This window comes from Stenella coeruleoalba (assembly GCF_951394435.1).
Source record: "Stenella coeruleoalba genome assembly, chromosome: 17".
Classification (NCBI taxonomy): domain Eukaryota; kingdom Metazoa; phylum Chordata; class Mammalia; order Artiodactyla; family Delphinidae; genus Stenella; species Stenella coeruleoalba.
In genome coordinates, this window is record NC_137163.1 from 78836417 (window position 1) to 78859394 (window position 22978).

General features: G+C 37.1%; 1 protein-coding gene across 8 annotated transcripts in view; it reads right to left on the reverse strand.

Annotated features, from left to right (window-relative positions):
- Nucleotides 1-22978, reverse strand: part of SNTG1 (syntrophin gamma 1) — a 462794-nt gene that overhangs the window by 5333 nt on the left and 434483 nt on the right. For all 8 annotated transcript variants that reach the window (XM_079902226.1, XM_079902222.1, XM_079902224.1 and 5 more), the window contains one exon: nucleotides 12922-13032. In XM_079902226.1, the coding sequence (XP_079758352.1) occupies nucleotides 12922-13032 (111 nt within the window). The remainder of the gene's footprint in view (nucleotides 1-12921; nucleotides 13033-22978) is intronic.

Here is a 22978-nt window from a genome sequence, read left to right on the forward strand (position 1 = left end):
CTTTTAGGCAGACACTTATCCACAATTTATAATGAGAAAATGAAGATTTATAGAGAATAGCTGGAAAGTAGCCTTACTGGAACTCAATCCTCAATTTCTGATTTAAGTCTTACTAAACCTTATATTGTGCGAGAAGGTCTCTTATGGCAGCTTGAAGTCTCTGAGGCCATGGAGATTGGGGGCAGGAAAGGGTTTTGGGGAAGAAGTCCATTTAGAAATGTTTCCAAACTCTGCATGGTTCCACTAAATAAAAAAGCAATTTTCTTTTTCTTTCTCTTATTGTACAAAAAGCACTGCCTTGGCTGCCAGACCTCAAATCCAGTAATTTAGGATTAATATGCTGTACACACTAGTTTAGGAAGTATTATAACAGTGTTTTCATGGGGGGAGTGGTCATGAATTTCAATGAATACAGCGACAACAATGCTTTTAGAAGGCAGCCTGTTTTGAAGTCAGGGGATTGTCTAGCCATATTATCAAATTACAATTTTAAAATGGATATACCTAAAGATAATAAATGTTAAAACTAACAAACAAAAACTGTATTTTTTACCTGGGAAATTTAGCTATGGACACAACTATGAGGATATGGTAGCAATCCTTGATGTACTAGTACCTATACTCACAACATCAATTAAGCACTTTTTAAAAAGTACCCAATACAGTAAAATGAGCTTTTTAATAAATTGTCAGATAACTACAATATTACTCATGATTTCAATTGGGAACCATTCCCCTGTTCTACTAGGAAAGTTCTGGGAAGTTGAAGGAGGCTTTGGAAAACAGATGGGAAATTTATTAAGCTTTCTGAGTAACGAAGTGAGAATTTATGAATTTCTACTTTCAGGGAAAAAAAATATAACAGGCTTTTGTATTCTAACATTGTCCTTCTATAGCCATGAAACAACAAAAGCAACAACAACAACAAAAAAGTATGTTCCCCCAACTCCCGTCTTGTTTCAGTATTTCTGAGACTTTTCACAACCAAAAATTTAAACGCTACTTAGAACTTTTAACCTTGTAATACATGTGGCAACTCAAACACTCATATTCCCCAAACAAACAATATCTCTTGTTCAATAAACTCTGGTTGTAATGTATTTGCCTTGTAACCGGGAATGTATTAATGTACTATTAGAGCGTGTTTTATTTAAAGTTGTCTACTTATCACGTATAGCAAGATCTGAGTCCCTTTGCTAAATCACTTTATCACTTTAAAAATCATTTTTAAAAGAAAAGAAACACTGCAACAGTGTCCATATTTAAAACATTGGCTCAAGTTTTCTTTTGTAAAGCTTTATTTTGATAGTTTAGACAAATACCACTGTATGTATTTAAGGTGCATGACTTGATGTTCTGATATACGTATACATTGTAAAACGTGTAGCACAGTCAGGCTAATTTACATACCGTCACCTCTATAACTACTATCGTGTGTGTTGGGGGTGGTTTATTTACCATCTATCCTCGCTGCAAGTTTCAAGTATTCAATATTGTTACATACAATCATCACATTATACCTTAGCTCTCTATTAATCTTATCTAACTGAAGCTTTGTTCCCTTGGACCAACATCACTCCATTTCCCTCCCCCTCCCCCGAGTCCCTGGCAACCCCCACTCTACTCTTTGCTTCTGAACGTGACTATTTCAGATGCTACATGTAAGTGAGATCACGCTGTACTTCTCTTTCTGTGTCTTGCTTATTTTGCTTAGCATAATATACTCCAGCTCCACCCATGTCAGAAATAACAAGATGTCCTCTTTCTGTAAGGTTGAATAATATTCCATTTTATGTGTATGCACATACCTCTATCCCTATGTATCTATGTACCTATCCATCTACCTGATCTATTTTCTTTATCCATTCATCTATTAAAGGACATTTAGGGTTTTTGCCATGTCTTGACTATTGTGAATACTGCTGTAATGAACATGGAGGTGCAGATATATTTTCAAGATACAGATTTCATTTTATTTGGAAATATACCCAGAAGTAGAATTGCTGGATAATGTGGCAATCCTATTTAATTATTTTGAGGAATATTCATATTGTTTTCCATAAGAGTTGTACCAATTTACATTCCCGCCAGCAGTACACAGGGTTCCCTTCTTCACATCCTTGCCAACATTGTTATCCTTTGTCCTTTTGATAATAGTCGCCCTAATTGATGTAAGGTGATATCTCATTGTGGTTTTGATTTGCATTTCCCTGAGAACTAGAAACATTGAGCAACTTCTCGTATATTTGTTAGTTATTTAAGTTTCTTTTTTTGAGAAGGGTCTCTTAGACCCTTTGCTTGTTTTTAACTGAGTTATTTGTAATTTTAGTATTCAGATGTATGAGTTCCTTATATATTTTTGAAATTAACTCATTATTGGATATGTGGCTTGCAAATAATAATTTTTCCCGTTCTGTAGAGTGCCTTTTTATTTTTTTTAAAAATTATTTTCTTTGCTGTGCAAAGCTTTTTAATTTAATATAGTACCACTTACCCACTTTGGCTTTTGTTGCCTATTCTTTTGGAGTCATAGCCAAAATATTATTGGCAAGACCAATGTCAAGAAGGTTTTTCCCTATGTTTTCTCCTAGGAGTTTTATGGTATCAGGTATTATATTTAAGTCTTTAATTCATTTTAAGTTGATTTTTATGTATGGTGTGAGATAGTGGTCCAATTTCCTTCTTTTGCATGTAGCTGTCCAGTTTTTCCAGCATCATTTTTTACAGAGACTGTCCTCTCATTGTGTGTTCTTGGAACCTTTGTCAATGATCAGTTGGCCATAAATGTGTGGATTTATTTCTGGAATCTCTATTCTGTTCCATTGGTCTATATGTCTATATTTATACCTGTACCATACTGTTTTGATTACTATAGCTTTGTAATACAATTTTAAGTTAGGAAGTGTGATGCCTCCAGCTTTGTTCTTCTTGCTCAAGATTGCTTTAGCTATTTGGGGTCTTTTGCAATTCCATATGAATTTAGGATATTTTCTATTTCTGGAAAAATTATCATTATGTTTGATAGGTATTTCACTGAATCTATAGATCACCTTGGGTAATGTGGATATTTTAGCAATATTAATTATTCCATTTCATGAACATGGGCTGTCTTTCCATTTATTTGTGTCTTTTAAAATTTCCTTCATCAATGTTTTATAAACTTCATTGTACAAGTCTTTCACCTTTTAAAGTTAATTCCTAAGTAATTTATTCTTTTTTGTTGCTATTGTGCATGGGATCGTTTTCTTAACTTCCCTTTCAGATAGTTCCTTGTTAGTGCATAGCGATGCCACTGACTTTTATATGTCAATTTTGTATCCTATGACTTTGTAAAATTTGTTTATTAGTTATAACAATTTTTATGGTGTCTTTAGGTTTTTTTAATATATATATATGATAATGTCATCTGCAAACAGAAATAATTTTACTTCTTTCTTTCCAATTTGGATGCCTTTTATTTCCTTTTCTTGCCGAATTGCTCTGGCTAGCACTTTCAATACTATGTTGAATAGTAGTGACATGAGTGGGCATCCTTGCCTTGTTCCAGATCTTAGAAGAAACAGTTTCAGTTTTTCCCTATTGAATATGATGTTAGTTGTGGGTTTTTCAAATATAGCCTTATTGTGTTGAGGGATGTTTCCTCTGTACCTATTTTGTTGAGACTTCTTATCATGAAAGGATGTTGAATTTTATCAAATGCTTTTCTGCATTTATTGAAATATTTTTTTTTATCTTTTATTCTGTTAATGTGGTGTATCACATTGATTGATTTTTATATGTTGAACCATACTTATATCCTGGGCATAAATTCCAGTTGGATATGTTACGTAATTCTTTTAATATGTTTCAAATTTGACTTGCTAATATTTCATCAAGGAGTTTTCTATCAGTGTTCATCAGGGATACTGGCCTGTAGTTTTCTTTTCTAATGCTGTCCTTGTCTGGATTTGGAACCAGGGTGATGCTGGCTTCATAACTTCATTTTAGGAGTGTTTTATATATTTTAGAAGGGTTTAAGAAAGTTTGGTATTAACTCTTATTTGAATGTTTTTTAGAATTGACCTATGCAGCATTTCGGTCCTGGGCTTTTCTTTTTGGAAAGTTTGGCTTACTATTTGTAATCCTTGTTTGTTATTATTCTGTTCAGACTTTCTATTTCTTCTTGATTCAGTATTTAGTTTTTATGTCTCTAGGAATTTATCAGTTTCTTCCCGGTTATCCAATTTGTTGGTGTATCCTTTTTTATTTCTGTGTTATCCATTGTAATGTCTCCTCTTTCATTTCTGAATTTATTTATTTGAGTATATCTCTTTTTTCTTTATCTAAGAGTTTTTAAATTTTGTTTTTCTTTTAAAAAAACTACAACTCTTAGATTTACTGAAAGTGGGATATTGAAGTCTCCTACTATTGCTGTGTTTCTGTCAATTTTTCCCTTCAGATCTGTCAATATTTTTATATATTAGGTGCTCTGATGTTGGATGCATGTATATTTACAATCATTGTAACTTTTTGTTGAATTGACCCTTTTTTTCATTATATAATGCCCTTCTCTCTCTTTGGAAAATTTTTGTTTTAAAGTCTATTTTGTCTTATACAAGTATAGTATCTGAGATAAGGTCATATCTTGGACTGTAAGAAAAAGAAAAAAAAAGTGAAATCATATGGAGTATGTTCTCTGACTAACTGTATCAGACTAGTAATCAATTCTATAAATATAACAAAAATCCCCAGATACTTAGAACATAGACATCACACTTCTAAAAAGAAAATCCACCTGTCAAAGAGGAAGCCTTGAGGGAAATTAAAAACACATTGAATTGAATGAAAACAGAAATACAATATATCAAAATTTGTGGAATGCAGTGAATGCAGTACTAAGAAGGAAATTATAGAATTAAATGTTTATGTTAGAAACAAGGAAGTTTCAAGTTAACAATTTAAAAATCCCACCGTGTGAAATCAGAAACAGAAGAGCAATAAAAATCCAAAGCAACCAAAAAGAAGTAAATAAGATAAGAGCAGAATTCATTAAACTGATCACAGAACTCAACGGAGAAAATAAATGAGAAAGTAATCCTGGTTCTTTGAATAGTCTCTAGCAAGCCTGACAGAAAAAGAGAGAGAAGGCATCAATTACTAGTATCAGGAATGACTCAGGGGTGTCATAACAGAATCTGCAGACTTCAAAGTGACAATAAGGAAATACTATGGAAAAGTCCACACACACAAATTTGACAACTTAGATAAAATTAATGAAGACCTTGGAAAGTAAAAATTACCACAAGTCATCTGATAAGAATAGATCATTTGAATAGCTATTTACTAAGTAAGTTAAATTCTTAATTTTTAAAAATCCCCAAAATGAAATCTCCTGGCCCAGATGGTTCCACTAGAGAGTTCTACTAAACCTTAAGGAAAGAATCAACAATCTGTATATCTTCTTTGCAGAAATGTCTATTTAGGTCTTCTGCCCAGTTTTGGATTGGGTTGTTTGTTTTTTTGATATGGAGCTGCATGAGCTGCTTGTAAATTTTGGAGATTAATCCTTTGTCAGTTGCTTCATTTGCAAATATTTTCTCCCATTCTGAGGGTTGTCTTTTGGTCTTGTTTATGGTTTCCTTTGCTGTGCAAAAGCTTTTAAGTTTCATTAGGTCCCATTTGTTTATTTTTGGTTTTACTTCCATTTCCCTAGGAGGTGGGTCAAAAAGGATCTTGCTGTGATTTATGTCATAGAGTGTTCTGCCTATGTTTTCCTCTAAGAGTTTGATAGTGTCTGGCCTTATATTTAAGTCTTTAGTCCATTCTGAGTTAGATATTTCTCCAAAGAAGATATACAGATCGCCAACAAACACATGAAAGAATGCTCAACATCATTAATCATTAGAGAAATGCAAATCAAAACTACAAAGAGATATCTCACACCGGTCAGAATGGCCATCATCAAAAAATCTAGAAACAATAAATGCTGGAGAGGGTGTGGAGAAAAGGGAACCCTCTTGCACTGTTGGTGGGAATGTAAATTACTACAGCCACTGTGGAGAACAGTATGGAGGTTCTTTAAGACACTAAAAATAGAACTACCATACGACCCAGCAATCCCACTACTGGGCATATGCCTTGAGAAAACCATAATTCAAAAAGAGTCATGTACCACAATGTTCATTGCAGCTCTATTTACAATAGCCAGGACATGGAAGCAACCTAAGTGTCCATCAACAGAGGAATGGATAAAGAAGATGTGGCACATATATACAATAGAATATTACTCAGCCATAAAAAGAAATGAAATTGAGTTATTTGTAGTGAGGTGGATGGACCTAGAGTCTGTCATACAGAGTGAAGTAAGTCAGAAAGAGAAAAAGAAATACTGTATGCTAACACATATATATGGAATCTAAGAAAAAAAAAAAGGTCATGAAGAACTAGGGGCAAGATGGGAATAAAGACACAGACCTACTAGAGCACGGACTTGAGGACACAGGGAGGGGGAAGGGTAAGCTGGGAGGAAGTGAGAGAGTGGCATGGACATATATACACTTCCAAATGTAAGATAGATAGCTAGTGGGAAGCAGCCGCATAGCACAGGGAGATCAGCTCGGTGCTTTGTGATCATCTAGAGGGGTGGGATAGGGAGGGTGGGAGGGAGGGATATGCAAGAAGGAAGAGATATAAGGATATATGCATATGTATAACTGATTCACTTTGTTATAAAGCAGAAACTAACACATCATTGTAAAGCAATTATACTCCAATAAAGATGTTAAAAAAAAAGAATCAACAAAAATAGTACACAGTATCTTCCAGAAAGTAAAAGAGGAGGAATATTTTCAACTCATTTTATAAAGACAGTTTGTCCCAATACCAAAACCAGGCAAAGACAGTACCAAACAAAGCAAAATAAAATAAGCAAAAAACAACAACAAAAGAACCTACAGACCAAATCTCTCATAGATGTAAAAGCAAAAATCCTTAAAATTTTGAGAAATAAAATTCAGCAATATATATAAAAATTGCACATCACTAAGTACGGTTTATTCCTGAAATGTAAGACAGGGTCAGTATTTGGAAATCAATGAACATAAACCACTACATTAACAAGCTAAGCAAGAAAGTTGACATTGTCGTATTAATTGATACCCATTCATGGTAAAAACTTTCAGAAAAATGGATATAGAGGGGACCTAACTCAACCTGAGAAAAAAATTTCTATTAGACCGCTAAATTTAACATCATACTTAATGGTGAAAAGCTAAATGACTTTCCCCTAAAATAAGGAAGAAATGAAGAATGTCTGCACTCATCACTGGTATTCAATATGGTATTTAAATTTGTAGGCAGCAAAATAGGCAAGAAAAAGATCGTAATGTGATACGGATCTGAAAAAAGGAACATATCTCTCCTGATTTGCACATGGCTTAATAATCTGTGTAAATAAATGCAAAGAATTTAAAAAATCGAAAATAGAAACAAAAGACCTAGAACTAAGTGCATATATATATATATATATATACACGTGTGTGTGTGTGTGTATATATATATATATACATATATACAGGATTCAGGATGCAATGTAAATATATAAACATTAATTATATTGCTACATAGTAGCATTAATAGTTGAAAAATAAAAATTTCAAAATATCATTTACATTCCCTCAAAAAAAGAAGAAATGATTTACCTAAATGCCAATCTAACAAAACATGCATAGGATTTTTATGATGAAAACTACACAATACTGAAGAAATAAATCAAAAGGGCAAAAAATAGAAAAATAGTCTGTTTTCATTGCTTTAAGAAATCAACATAGTAAAGACGTCAGTTCTCCTGAAATTGATATATAGATTATGCCATCCCTACCGAAGGGGCAGTGACATTATTCATAGATATAGAGAAGGTAATTGTAAAATGTCTGTGGAAATACAAAGCAACTAGAACAGCTAACGCATTCTGAAAAGTAACAGTAAAGTGGACAGAATCGTCCATTTCAAGGATTATTATATAGCTACTCTATCCAAGAACGTATAATACTGGCAAAGAGATAGATGCAAGAAGCAGCACCACAGAGGTAGAACCAAGTAATTTTCAACGAAGCTGCTAAAATAATTCAATAGAAGAAGAATGGTCTTTGCAACAAACGATGCTGTTGTAACTGGATAACCACAGGCAAAACAGAGGTCAGCTAAGCCCCACAACGTACAGAAGAAAAATGAACTCAGACGTGCCATATATTTAACTGTAAATGGAAAGCTTATAAGACATTTTGAAAATAGCATAGGAGAAAACCTTTGGCACCTGTGACGTGCTGAAGAATTTTTGACATGACACCAAAATTATAATTTTTAAGACAAAGAGCTGATAAATTGGGTTTGTAAAATTTTTTTAAATTTTTCTGCAAGATACCCTGTTAAAAAGATGAAAGATAAATTACAAAATGAAAGAAAATATTTGCAAACAACACGTCTAACAAATCCTCATATACAAAATACATAATAACTCATAAAACTCTAAGTCAAACAAATCACAAAATACAATTCAAAAATAGGCAAAAAACGGGAAAAGACATTTCATCAAAGGGAACATATATAGAGAGAAAATAGTCATGTAAAATGTTATTCATCGTTGCTACCCTTTAGGGAAATGCAAATTAAGCCTATGATGAGAACTGCTAAAATAAAAAGTAGTGACCATTTCAAATGCTGGTGAGGATGTAGAGAGACTGGGTTTCTCATACATTGCTGGTGGGAATGTAAAATGTCACCACTACTTTGAAAAGCAGTTTGGCATTTTCCTTAAAACTAAATAAACATTTTCCATATGACTGAGCAACTGCCCTCCTGGGCATTTATCCCAGAGAAATGAAATGTCATGTCTACATAGAAGCGGGTACGCTATTATTCATAGGAGCAATAACTAAACACTGCAGTCAAATGTCCCTCAACAGATAAATGGTTAAACAAAACGAGGTCCATATTCCATATTCCACATCATGGAACACTACTGAGCAATAAAAAGGGACAAACGCTCAATATGCCTACATAGGGCATTATGCTCAGTGAAAAAAGTCAATCTCAGAATTCCACATAGTGTACGTTTAATCTATACAATATTCTCAAAATGACAAAATTATAGAGATGAAAAACAGATTAGTGGCTTCTAGGAACTAAGAATGGGGGGAGTGAGGGGTGTGTATAAAGGGCAGCATGAGGAAGATGGTTGTGTATTTGATTGTGGATATGGGCGCACAAATTTACACATGCTATAACTGATGTGAGATATACACATATTGTGTCAATGTTAAAATCCCTGCTTTTTCTATTATACCATAGTTACATGAGGTTTACCCACTCGGGGAAACTGGATGAAGGGTACAGAGAACATCTTCTAGTTTTATAACTTCCTGTGAGTTGGAAGAGTTCACAAACACTTTTACATCCATATGGCCTTTAGGTTTGGCCTTGGTAACTGTGTTTACTTTTCCCAGAAGACATTTTTCTAACATGTTTTAAAATAAATATTTCTACAGCATTTTATGTATGTTGCAGGAGAGTATAAATAAAACCAAGATTTAAAAAAATGAACGAAAGGAAATAATAGTTAATCAGAATAAACAATTCAGCACACTGCTACACAAAGTAAAGTCCAAATATTTCTTCCTATCTTCCAACCTCCATCCATTCAGATTATGACTACCTAATTTTGTTTGCCTAAATGACAAAGAGACTGGGGAGAGTGACTCAATAATGTACCAGGAAATATTAAATGAAGTGAAACACAGACAGTTATTACTTGCCTGATCCCAGGCAAGCATCAGGTTGAGCCTAAGGATTATATGTTGCAAGACACACTCCTTGTGCTTCAAAGTTCTTGATCTAGTGAAGGAGGCAGGCTAGTGAACAATGACCACACAGAATGGACACCAATGTTACAACGTACATAAATTAAGAGGAATTATATTATAAATATACAGGAGAAGCTCGTGTGCCTGACTTGGAGAGGGGGACACAGGCCAAATTTCCCACATTAAAATTATAAAAATTAATAGAAATGAACAAAACACAGAAACTGTCCAAAGCATGTGAAAAATGACACAAATTTGGGGTATGGTTATAAACTTGAATTTCTTAAATGTGGGAAGGACAAGCAGTCTATATATGTTAGGTAATCACCTTTACTAACTTCTCTCCTAATAATAATGCTGCTATTTTTTTCAATACTTCCTTAGTTGTTATGCTACATTCTTTAAAGATGAAATCATTCATCAGTGATTTATCGAGTGTCTTCCATATGTCAGGTACCAGGGGTATTTATTCCCTACACTTTCCCTGCAAGGTAGCAGTCATAATTTGGTGATGAATTGCCCCGGGGAATATAGCCAGGAAATGGCAAATATGAGATTTTTTTTTTTTTACTCAAGGTTACCTGATCCTAATTTTCTTTCCACTATATCATGTTACCTACTCTCTCATTAAAAAAAAAAGTGCTGCCCTGAACAGAGAAAACGTTGAATTCTCAAATGACATCAATTTCAACCATAAGCCATGCTTACGATAGATGGTCCCATGAGTCCTGTGATGCGATACACAAAGCTGGCATTCTCCTTGCTTTCCTCCTGTGACGGTCCTTTTGACTACTGCTCACAAATTGCGGTTATAAGGTTATAGCATAGTTAGCAATTGTACTAGTTTTAATCTAATATAATTTCTATGATATTTGCCGAGGTGATACACACCAGTACGGCTAAACATTTCTATAGAGCTGGCCACTGTTCTGACTGGCGAGTGTCACTTGTTAAACAGTCTCCATATTTAATTTGGTGCTTTCAGTGTTACCCATGGAGGTGTTACTCTCTCTCATGTTATAGAAGGAGATGGCGACTTTAAAGAAGTTTGGCAACTCGCCAATGGTCAGATTCCCCCACTGGTTTTAAGACTGCTCTTTTCACTATTTAAAAATCACTGCCTTGATATATGTATACATAGAGCTGATTCACTTTGTTATACGGCAGAAACTAACACAACATTGTAAAGCAACTATACTCCAATAAAGATGTTAAAAAAAAATCACTGCCTCTAAATTCAAGAAAAACATTCAATAAATATCTTCTGAAACTATTTCTTATTAAATGAATTTATGAAATATTGCTTAAAACATTATAAACAGAAAAAGTAGTATTTAGAAGCTGGCAGACAGCTAATGACTAGAAAAGTTAAGGAAGTGTAATTAGGTGCATGTAAAATATACACCCCATTAAACTGAAGCCTAAATACTACAGTTAGCAGTCATCTCACTGCGTTTATCGTTTTTGCTTCATGCTGTCAACTAAGGATTCGTTAGCACACTGAAAGTATCAGAAGAGAAGGAACTTATCAAATCAAACGTATCAGCTAGCGGCTGACACTCCACGTTCGCCAGAAGAGTACAGAACTGACAACATTAACACCATTCACCCGTATTAGGATGTGTCCTGTGTGTGAAAGATTGGGAAATCCACCAAAAGCTAAAGATACAGACTTTTGGACAACAGTAATGCACTGTTCATAGTAACACTAAGAACCAGTTTAAAGAGCGGTGTAAGTGGCACAGAGTAACGATCCACCCATGGCAGCCGGAGGGGAACGCAGAGGTGCTGTAGCCCCACAGAAAGGCCTGCGCTTAGGGACGGGCTGTGATGGGGTGTAGATGTGAGAATGAGGAGACAAGCAAATGGACGGAGCGGGTGAAGTTACCCAGGCCTCTGTCCACACTGATGCGAGACAAATATAAGGCAAGACCACTTGGAACAGGGAAGCTTTAAAGAAACGCAGGAGGACAGGAGTCAGCAGAAAGGAGCTGCCTGCACAGCCCCCCTTAAACGGCCTGCAGCCCAGGAGGAGTCAGAGGCAAACATAAGGCAGGGGTGGGTATTCGTAGAGAGATTCAGATCAAGAGCTGAGGGGACTAAGGAGAAAAATCCAGACAAAAGCATGAGCAGATGTATAAGGCCAGAAAGGCATCGTCTTGGTAAAGGGAGAATGAGGGCCTCTGGTCTGGACACAGAGCAGGGCCGCAAGAGACGTGGACGGGAGAGTCAGGTGGGCTCGGTCCTGGGAAGGCTCTGAGCGGCAGGCCAAGACTCCCCCTGGATTTAATACATACAGGAACGTAACAGAATTACGGTGATTTTAATCCAGAGTTGAAATTTATGTCTCAGTTTTCATTTCCATAGAATTGATTTTTCACTTTGGTATTCATTATTTATTCTTTCTTCCCCACTGAAATAATATATTTATAACTCATTCTAACCCAAAGACTGTTACTGTGAATTTCACAGAAGGGTAAAGGAAATCACTCAGATTTTGAATATTTACAAATATACATTCATAAGCACAAAAGTAGTGAATCTTTCTGAGGAGTTAAAACAACATAGTTACTAAATTTCAGAATACTGAAAATTTGCATGGAGCAAAGCAAAAAAATCATTCATTTATTCATTTTATTTAACATAGAATAACATGGGGAAAACATAAATTGATTAAAAAAATATTTTTCTTTGGGGATTTGTGTTCATATCTGAAGAGGGAATCAAAAATGATAAACTAGAGTCAGAATATTTTAAATTATTATTTAGAATGTGAAACCATCAAGAAGGTGACTGTTTTAGTTCCCGGAATATTATTTCAGGGTGACACAAATACAGTTCGTAGGGAATTAAAACTAAGAAATGCAACTTGTTGTGTGTAATTTATTTTAAGGTATGCGTTTCAGTGAAAACTTGCCATTAAAATCTAAGTGAATTTATTCTTTTGGCCATGCAGTATATTCCAAGGTAAAAACAGAGAACGTGTGTTTTCGCACTTTTGGGTTTCCTAAAGCTTCTCCCCTTTCTTTCTTAATGGAATTAATGTAGCTAGAGGTGGTCTTTGTGATGAGTTTCAGTTTACCTTTGCTTCAATCTGTTTAGTATCTGGATTCTGAAACAAAAATTTGATTTTGCTCTTGCCGTCATCCGAAGAACCTTTAAGCTGAGAAAACTTGTACCTCCAAAGTACTGCCTAAAGGGGAAAAAAAAAACAGGCGAGTCAATGCAACTCATAGCTATATTCAAACCAAGAAATTGTTCTTTAACCGGTTAAAGGTAATCATATTGATTTAGTCCTATATCCCAGTATTAAAAAGTAAATGAAAATATACTTATCAAAGGCTGAGTATTCAATATATCCTTTAATTTCCTGAAATAACTTTGGTTCCCATGAAGTTGTCATTTTAAACATATATATGAATAAGTCAATTTGCGTATCCTGTTTTACATTATCATGAAATAGAAACAAACTCACTTAAAGCCTAAGTCCATGCCAGTGAATCAGCAAAAACACCTATTTTCCAATTCTTTTTTTTCATCCATAGAAGTGATAAGGTGATTTTCAACTGATAATTCTGTAGAACTTTCTCTTGAAGCTCAAACTAATAACCCGTGTCTTTGTCAAGATGAAAGGTCAGCCTGAGTAACCGATCACAACGGAAACTTCCATGGTGCCCTCATGAGACAAACATCTCATGGGACCAGCCCCATCCATCCGCGGGGCCTCGGTCTAGAAGATCATGTGGCTAAAAGCCATCTTCCAATGTGGCAGCAGCAGGTTTGGACAGTATGAAATCTACATGCTAATTTTAAAAGTTTACACTTTTAAAAGTATAATAAAATAGCAACATCATAAAGTCCTTAAAAATAAGGACGAGGAAATTCTCAGTAACATATAATAATGAGGCATAATGAAGTTATACAGAATACTGCTCATTTATTTATTCACCAAACATTTATGCTCTTATATATTAAGAAGATAAAAAGACACCGTCAGTTTTCTGAAGATATTAGTCTCTGTATAAAGTAGATGTCTTTGCTTTTGTTCTTACTATGAGGCTACACAATCTATACAGAAGCAATATCCAGTCATTACAAATCCTCTTAAATGTTTGCCTTAAGTCTATTACTATAAAGCATCTTTTAACAATAAAATTATCTGGGGCAATTAACTTTCTGGAGGAAAAATAGAAGAGTTATATCCTTTAGCTCACAACTTCCTCTAAATAAAATCCTTTATGTTTTAAAAAGTGAAATAATTTAAACAATCCAGAACTACACGGTAGTAGGTGAGTATTTAGTAACTTTTGTAAAGAGGGAGTTGTAGATTTAGTTCTAGATTTAATAAGAAATTATATATAAGAGGGAGTTGTAGATTTAGTTCTAGATTTAATAAGAAATTATATATAAGAGGGAGTTCTAGATTGAGTTCTAGATTTAGTTCTAGATTTAATAAGAAATTATATATAAGAGGGAGTTCTAGATTGAGTTCTAGATTTAGTTCTAGATTTAATAAGAAATTATACACTCATATGTACAATTAGGGTTAGGGTGAAAGAAAAACAACAGCAAACAGTGGCAATATAGCAGGAAATACGGTAAAGTATCAGGAAAATCCTAACAACCTAATAAATAAAAAGACAGTACTACAGAGAAAAGTCATTGAAGAAAATGGAAAAACCATTACTATTTCTAATAAATACGAGAGCATGTTCAATCTCACTAGAAAAAAAGAAGAGTGTGATAATATTACAATGACTTCGCTTTTTCCAAACGTTAAATTAGCAAAGATCACTGAAAATTAAAATAACTAAAGCTAGCAAGTTTACCTTGAAATATTTGTATAAAATTCCTGGCAACTGTGTGAAATTCTTTAGGGCAATAATTATAATATATATTAAAGCCTTAAAAATGTGGATGTTATGTGATCCAGACATTCCCTTTCAAAAAATTAACTGTAAGGAAATACAATATATGAAAAATAAAGGAAAGTGTTAAACACCTTATTATTAATAAATATAAAAAAATGAAAACTCTGAACAATTTGCATTAAAATAATGCTCATAAGAGTCATGTATTTACATGGAAAATGCAATAATATGACTTTAAGGGGGACATAAGAACAGGAAAGCTGGTAAGTGTGTTAAAACAAAGGAGCTTGTAGAAGGCTGCAGGGGAACGTCTGCCAGAAACATTATCATACACGGCTCAGGTCCTGACATTAACCTACCATGTGGTTTTGAACTAGAAACTTTATGTCTAGCTTGGCTTAACTGTAAAAGTAAAGGTTGCAAATTCTCAAATTATAACTTGAAATAATATTTCATATGTAGTCATAAAAGTAAACCAGGAATTTGCAATTTCAACTAGCTGACCTTTCCAAAGGCCAGACTTTAACAGCTGTTAAAGCTCATTATTTTAAACAAAGAGTAACAAAATTAAGAATGGGGATGAGGCAGATACGGGAGGGAAGCCTGCAGACTTTTCAGAATATGGGGCATGGATCCTCGGCTGTGAGTAGATCGCGCCAAAAATGAATAAAGTAGTTAATGAATCTAATGATGGGCTGAAAGATTAGTCAGTTAAGAGGTAACTCAGTAAACTAGTAAGACTTAGAACCTTCTAGGTAAACTGTGTGACTTAACATGCCATGAAATCATCAAGACCAATTTGGAGGAATCTGAATCTGAAAATATAATCAGTAAAAGTTACACAGGTATAAAAATTGGCTTAATTCAAGAACCTTTGGAAATCCTAGTCTTTATACCTGTATTTTGTTTTTAAGATTCTGATAAACATTATGGCAACTATGTTAAGAATGTCAACGCTGAAAAAGATGAGTGGACACCACTGTTCTTAGACCATTCTGTTTCTGTTGCCATAACGTTGTTGTAATATATTTGGATAAGTACATTTAAAATATCCTTTAAGCATAAATTTTTATGTAGATCAGATGATTCCCTTTCTAAATCAAATTTAGGGCTTCAAGTTTTCTTGTTCATGTATCAAAATGAAGCTATTGATATTGATTTGTCTCTATTAGCAGAAGAACTTCACGATTAAATGATGTCATTTGTCTATCAATCTTTCAATTAGAAAATCAGTTAACTTTAACTTCTTTTCCATTCAATTTTTGGAATCAAAGTAAAACTTCAGAAATTTCATTATGTCAAAATTGAAATATCTATTACTCTGAATGCTACCATAAATTCAATTAAAAACTTCAGCATTGGATATGTTATTTGTTAAGGCAACAATAATGTGAATTTGTACTGTTGGTAGAGCACAGTGTTATGGTAATATCAGTATTTTCCTAAATTAAGAAACGTATGCAGCTCAAGTGTACTTGCATTGATTTGGGTGAATACGTCAGAAAACATATACTAACGTGAGAACTTATAAAGTGCTGTGAAATTTCCAACAGAAGGGATATGATGTATGCAAATAGTCCATAATATCTCCTGAACTTTGCAAGCCCGGGGGTCTCTGCCCTCTCTACATAACTTTAACCAAGGGGCCTTGGTTTTGGATTGGAAAATTCCTGCAACCAGTGGTAATCTTAATTTGTTGAACTTGATGGAGAACAAGTCCAAAAGGAGGGAAAGAAAGAAAACAAACAAATAAAAAAACTGATAGCAAATGTACGAAAACATTTCTGAGTATTTCTGAAATCTAGAAGTCTACCCAAAGTCTTCAGAATAAATGGTCACAGGCCACATTCTCATTTCCTCAGAAAAAGAAACTCATTTAACTTTGTTCAGCTAGCTTTTCCCATGGAATAGATTTCAAGAAATTATAAAAAAAATTTTCCCTAAAAAATAAACTATTTAATGGATTTTAGTAATAATGGAGCCAAAATACCTTACTAATGGTATTTATTAAAACTTTTTCTTGGTTTATTTTTAACAGTCAGAAACAGTGTTCAACTCAACATCCTGCCTGAATGACTATATGAAATGATAAATTTAAAATGTACCTGGCATTTTGAAGATGTCTTTAAATATTTCTAAGTGACTAAAACATGCAAGCAAAGATGCCGTACGTGTGGAGAACACAATAAGTCCCAGCATTTTCAATAGTTGTAAAAAAGTCACTGAAAATGGCTAAGAAACATGGTGGGTAATAGGAAAATATACAGTAAAAGGTTATCACCCAAAGTGCTCTCACAATTAAAGACTACAAAAGAAAATTCTGCAAAAGGATCATTTGCCTCTGAACTACTCTTCACAATACCTATGCTTTCTTTAAATTACTGCAGGCTCTAACAATTTTGGAAAAAATAAAAGAAAATAATGCAGGCGAACAGATAATGCTGAAACCATTGGATTCAATGCCAATTGGGTTTTAGAATTTAAGGTCATCATTCTTAAACCAGTGAGAAATCTTTATAAACTATGCTTACAAACAGTGATTACTCCACTTATGATGGAAGATGAAATGCTCAAATATTATCAAGCAGAATGTTCATGTGAAAATCATGAGGCACATGGCATGGAATCCATCCCTCATTCCTGACCTTGAGTCATTTATGGGTGACCACGTGGACGTCACTCAGGGCCCGTGAAGCATTCCATGTGTCCACTGCTGTCCTTCAGTGGAATGTCATCTTTCGTACAGTGAGTGTAACGCTGGTCTAGACCCTTTCACATGCTCCCACTAATCCCTGCAATAGCTAGGGTACTGCCATTTTCCAGAGGATGCAACTAAGGAAACATCACGTACATTCATAGTATTTCACAACTATTAAGCGGGAATCAAACCCAAGTCGGCCATGCTCCATGGTTCCTATTTTTCTTTTAGCCCAACCTGCTTCTTTGGTTTTCTACAATTATTTGCCTAACCAAACATCAAAGACCCATTGAGCATGATTATAATTGAACTTCCATTGCAAATAGCCTGAAAGATCCTTAGAATAGAGGACAGACTCAGAGCCCCATTTGGTACAAGACACGAAACTCAGGAAAGTAATTTGCTGATCTCAAGCATAGTCTGTTCTGAGTCATCATTGCTTCTTCTTTACAATGCTGTTGCTATTATAAGCTTCTTTCACTCTCTCTCTCCAAGTAAAAGGTGTCCCATAAGCTATCCATTTGTTTAAATTCATGGTTAGAATTGGATTAAAGTTTAGAAATGCCAGTGATCTAGAGAACTTCAGTGGGAAGGGAAAAGAAAAAGCTTTCCCTTCCTCCATATTTTCGACGTTTACCACAGAGACTTTCCGAGCCGGCTGTAATCCCCCAGAGACGGGTGGCAGAGTGGGCTGCAACTGAGGGACTCAGGTTAGCAAACGAATCAAGTGTTTGTATGATATCAAGTGTTGCTTAGTTGCAGACTATCCAAAAATATAATTCATCAATTGTATGTCTATAAATGGAAAGTGAAGCTGAGCAAATGAGATGAAAACCTTACATGCCGAACAAAAATAGGCAAACCAATCTCTAGGGCTTCCCTGGTGGTGCAGTGGTTAAGAATCTGCCTGCCAATGCAGGGGACACGGGTTCGAGCCCTGGTCCGGGAAGATTCCACGTGCCGCGGAGCAACTAAGCCCGTGCGCTACAACTACTGAGCCTGCGCTCTAGAGCCCGCGAGCCACAACAACTGAGCCCGTGTGCCTAGAGCCCGTGCTCTGCAACAAGAGAAGCCACCACAATGAGAAGCCCGTGCACCGCAACGAAGAGTAGCCCCCGCTCGCCGCAACTAGAGAAAGCCCGCGTGCAGCCACGAAGACCCAACACAGCCAAAAATAAAATAAAATAAAACACGAAAAACTCTAGAGTAGAATAATAATAAACCCAAAAAACCTCTAATACATTTATCCATCTCTTTATCGGTTCACTGTGGGCAGAGCCTAATTTCTCTCGCCCCACAGAAAAATTCCTCTTCCAAAAAATGAAATAACGTCTACATCTGAAGGTGATTGAAGCTCTGTGTCATCTATCTGCTGAGGAATCTAAGGCTATTTTGCAACATAGGGGGCAAACATACCAGAAAGCACAAGCTACATGGATTACAACTTATTACACAGAACACGTCAAAAATTACAACACAATTGCTTTGGAGGCAGAATCTTTTTTTATCTCCCTGTAACACCAATCACCTGGTATTTGACAGTTAACTAATGTCTGCCCAGCAATAACCACAAACATGCTCTTTCTTTTTCTGCTGCAGAGTGTCTTGACGGGTCTCTTGGTTAACCAGAAAATCAAATCTTCCCTCAAAGCCCTCTTTCTGCTTTGCCTCCCCCTTCGACTTTGCAAGCAGCCCAGGTACACACCCCCTCTGCTGCCTTCCACCCTCCCCTCCCCACTGAAATGAATTAACAGCACATGTTAGAATGCCAGTGTCCCGTAAGCGCGTCCTCTTTCTTCCTTTTTTTCTGTGGGTGGGTTAGGAGTCATATTTAGTAGAAAACCATGACAAACCTTTTCTTTAAGAATATTTTTCTTTACACATCTTTATCCTTCTCATTTGTTCTTCATTCATGTCAAATGTATCCTAACTGATTATGTTTTTGAACTTTATAAATTACATTTTTACTAAAACTAGTACATCAACTGTACAGTAATTTTGTAAATCGTATAAATGTGAATGGAAATGATGAATAAAGGGAGAAAAATAGCAATATGAAAAGAAAACAGAATTAGATGAAAGCTCGCGGCTCTCACATGTTTCCTTGGCAACATCATATTCGTCAGCACATGCCTCACTAGTCCTTAAACTGATTCTGTGTCCTTGACGGTGCTTGAGTCTGCATTAGGGCAACGTCTCCAGCAATCTCAGCTGTGACGCGTGATGATCAGTGCTGCGCCAGGGGGTGTCGAGGCCTCCCCTGAGTCTGCGAGGGAAGGTTTTCTGGAGGCAGATCTGCTCTCAAGGTGAATGCAAGCTGTGGAAGTGTCATGTGGAAAAGCAAGGGGTACGGCTGGATCCTCAAAAGCTGGGAGACACAGGAGATGATGCCAAATCCGGACAGAGACCAGAACCCCGAGGGGCTTCTATCCTGTGTTGACAGATGTCACAAAGGCAGTAGGAAGCCACTAAAGTAATGTAACAAGGGAGACTGATGACATGGCCGAATTTACATTTTAGAAGCATCATTAATCGGGCAGTGGCTGGGAACAGGGACAGAAGGGCAGGTATCTATGTCTTTGTAATGCTTTGGCTTCTCCCAGACTTCCTGAAAGCCCCCAGTTCCAGATGTGTCTCTTTCACTAGACTGTGGACATCTTGAGAGAAGGGAGTGTACCCTTTTCTGTGTTCCTCGTGTCTGCACATAGACGATACGTAGGAGTGTGTGCAATAAATATTTACACCGAGAAGGCAGGTTTGGCCGATGCTGCCGTAACCAGATGAGAAGGGGTTGCCCTACTTCGGTTAGAGTGAACCTTCCAGATTTACTCAAGGGCAGCTGTTGAGGAAGAGGCCCGGGTATAGAACACAATTCAGATTCCTTCTGATAACGGAGAGAGGAACGCAGAGAAGTCAGAATCAGGAAGACGACCAGCTCCGGGGCGGACCCTGTGCTGAGACGTGTCCAGGACGCAGTCTGAGGGATCCAGGCGTGCGTCTGAGCTCCAGTTAACAGAACCAAAACTTACCATCCTCAGGCCAGGGGCCTAAAGACTGGATGAAACTTCCTGATCAAACATATTTCATCCTGATCAAACGTATTTCATTTAAATTTATTCCCCCCAAATGGACTCTACACTATCCCTATACGATATGTCTATATGTATAAATATTTTCATCGAATATATGGAACATTCATAGAGGGGTATACAGATGTTCACTTTGACAATTTATTTGGAATCTCTCAAACAGGAAAGAAAAAGAAAACAGAAGAAAAGTGTTTCTAAAATGCAGACCTTGTGTGTTATTTTGTAATAGCTTAAACCCATCAACCTGGTGGGTTGATGGTACAGAGTACTTCTTGTAATCATATCTACGTAAAGATATAGAATAACCGAAATACATGTGGAAAAAGAGGTACTAACATGTTTCCACACGCTGCTGGATGTGGTTTGCTCTTTGTTATTCGTAACATACTAATTTCATTTTGAGAAACTTTACACGCTGTCTGTGTAACAAAGACGGGCAGAAAATTTGGTTTTTCTCGTATAAATTTCTGGGATCCTTAGGGTTTTGTGTTTGTTTTGTTTATTGTTGTTGCTTCTTTCTGGCAACGTGATAAAATTCAGCCACACTGATAACTCATATTATCGATTCTCTATAGAAATCAGCTCTTTTCTAGCGATTTCTTTTTAACATATGCACACATCTTTGCCAGCTCAGTGGAGAGTAACAGCTCTAGAGAGAAAAGGAAATGAGTTTACTGGGATAGCTACATCTAAGTCAATATACCTGTACAGCATAATAAGCCATCACTGCTCTATTCTCCTCCAGGTTGTCTGAAGGCTGCTCCACTACAGAGATGAAGCAGTTTATGAAATAACTGCTAAATTAACCATAAGTTCCTGCACATTTTATTTTTGAAGCAGTGCCAATTCTTCACTTTGACTATTTGATATCTAACATTTAATTATGAACTTTATCACTGTGAGTCAATCATTTTCCTTTTCCCCCTAAGTATAAGAAAAAACTCCCCAATTCAAAGAAATCTATTTTTCTAGAAATTGACTCACATGTAAAAGGCATCACTTGAAAACTATTATGTTCATTAAATTAGCAACATATAACAAATTACCTTGGGATGCATGGTCTTTCTGTGTCAAATCATCCTGATTTGGTTAAAAAGCAGTTGAAGAGGAGAGTCTGAGTCACTCAAGGTGGGTGAGGGCCCCTGTACGTCCAGGGCCTGAGTGGTCTGCAGAGGACGGGTCCCATGTCGGGGGTCCCAGTGGAGCCTAAATTCTGTTCACCCAGTGAACGTGGAATAATTTTCTATCTCGGTTACCTGCTGACACCTGCCTGCCAGAAATTTGTTTGTGTTCCAGACCAAGAAGTGTCCCGGGGGAGTGGCCGTCCTGAGGCTGCACGGTGCGGAGACCAGCTGCCAGAAATGCACCCGGGCATTGAAGGCCGCGACATACGTTGTCTGTTTATAATATCTGGGTCCTGCGCTAGAGCACACGCCACTGGAATGGGTTTTCCAAGAAACTTAGAAAAGTCACTGAACTACTGCGAGACACACAGTATTAGAAAAGTGAGCCCGGTCCTTAAACAGAGTAGCTACCCAATGACGCCTCTGTGGCTACTTTCAGGAGAATAATTCCCCAGAGCTGCCCGGGTCAGAGGCTCCGCCCTTCTCTCCAAGCCCTGCTAAGGGCACCTCGTCCTCCTTGTTACTCAGGTCCCTACAGCTCTGCAAGCTCCCAGGTCTAAGCCACACGCCCAATAACCTCCCCGCCCCCCCCACTCTTCTCCCCTCCGAAGCATCCTCCCCAAGGCGCCACGGCCATCACAGACGGCATCATGCTTCTGCCATCAGGTCCTGGCGGCTTTGGTGGCCCTCGGCACTGTGGCGTGTCAGCCCTGGGTTCATCACCCCAGATCTGTGCTCTGCCACCGTGGGCCGGGCGCTCTGCCCTCTGACTTGGTGTGGCCTCAGCCATGTGACCTGCTGTGACCAGTGGGAGCCTGTAGGTGTCCTAGCAGCAGGGGCACATGAAGAAGGACTGCAGGTAAGGCTTGCTCTGTCCTGCCTGTGTCACCGGCAAGAAAAGGACGTTCTGGGCTGACCTCCTGGCTCCACAGGAATCAGGGGTAAGGGGAGCAGAGCCAGGTGGGGGATGGTTGAGGGAACCAGCCATGGGAGGAGTAAGCACCTACTGCTCTAAGGCAGGGAGGCGCTGTCACTGTGTCACCCAGCAGCGCGGGGGCCGCATCGGCCACGAAGGCCAAGGCCCCTGCTATCCGGTGCTGCTTGCTTCACTCTGAACGTGGCCCCGCGGGTCCTGCCAGCGCTGTCACCTCCTGCCTGGTCAGCGGACCGTGACTGCGGATTCCGAGGAGAAGGCAGCTTCCTCTGAGTACCGCCCGGCGCTCTTCCCCTCGTTACACGCTTCCACCCCGAACAACTCCCTTTGCTAAGAACCAGCAAACCTCACATGAGCCCTTTTGTGTCCATCCCCTCCACCAGGCGCCGTGAGAACAGGGACCTCTACGAAGCAGAGACCCAG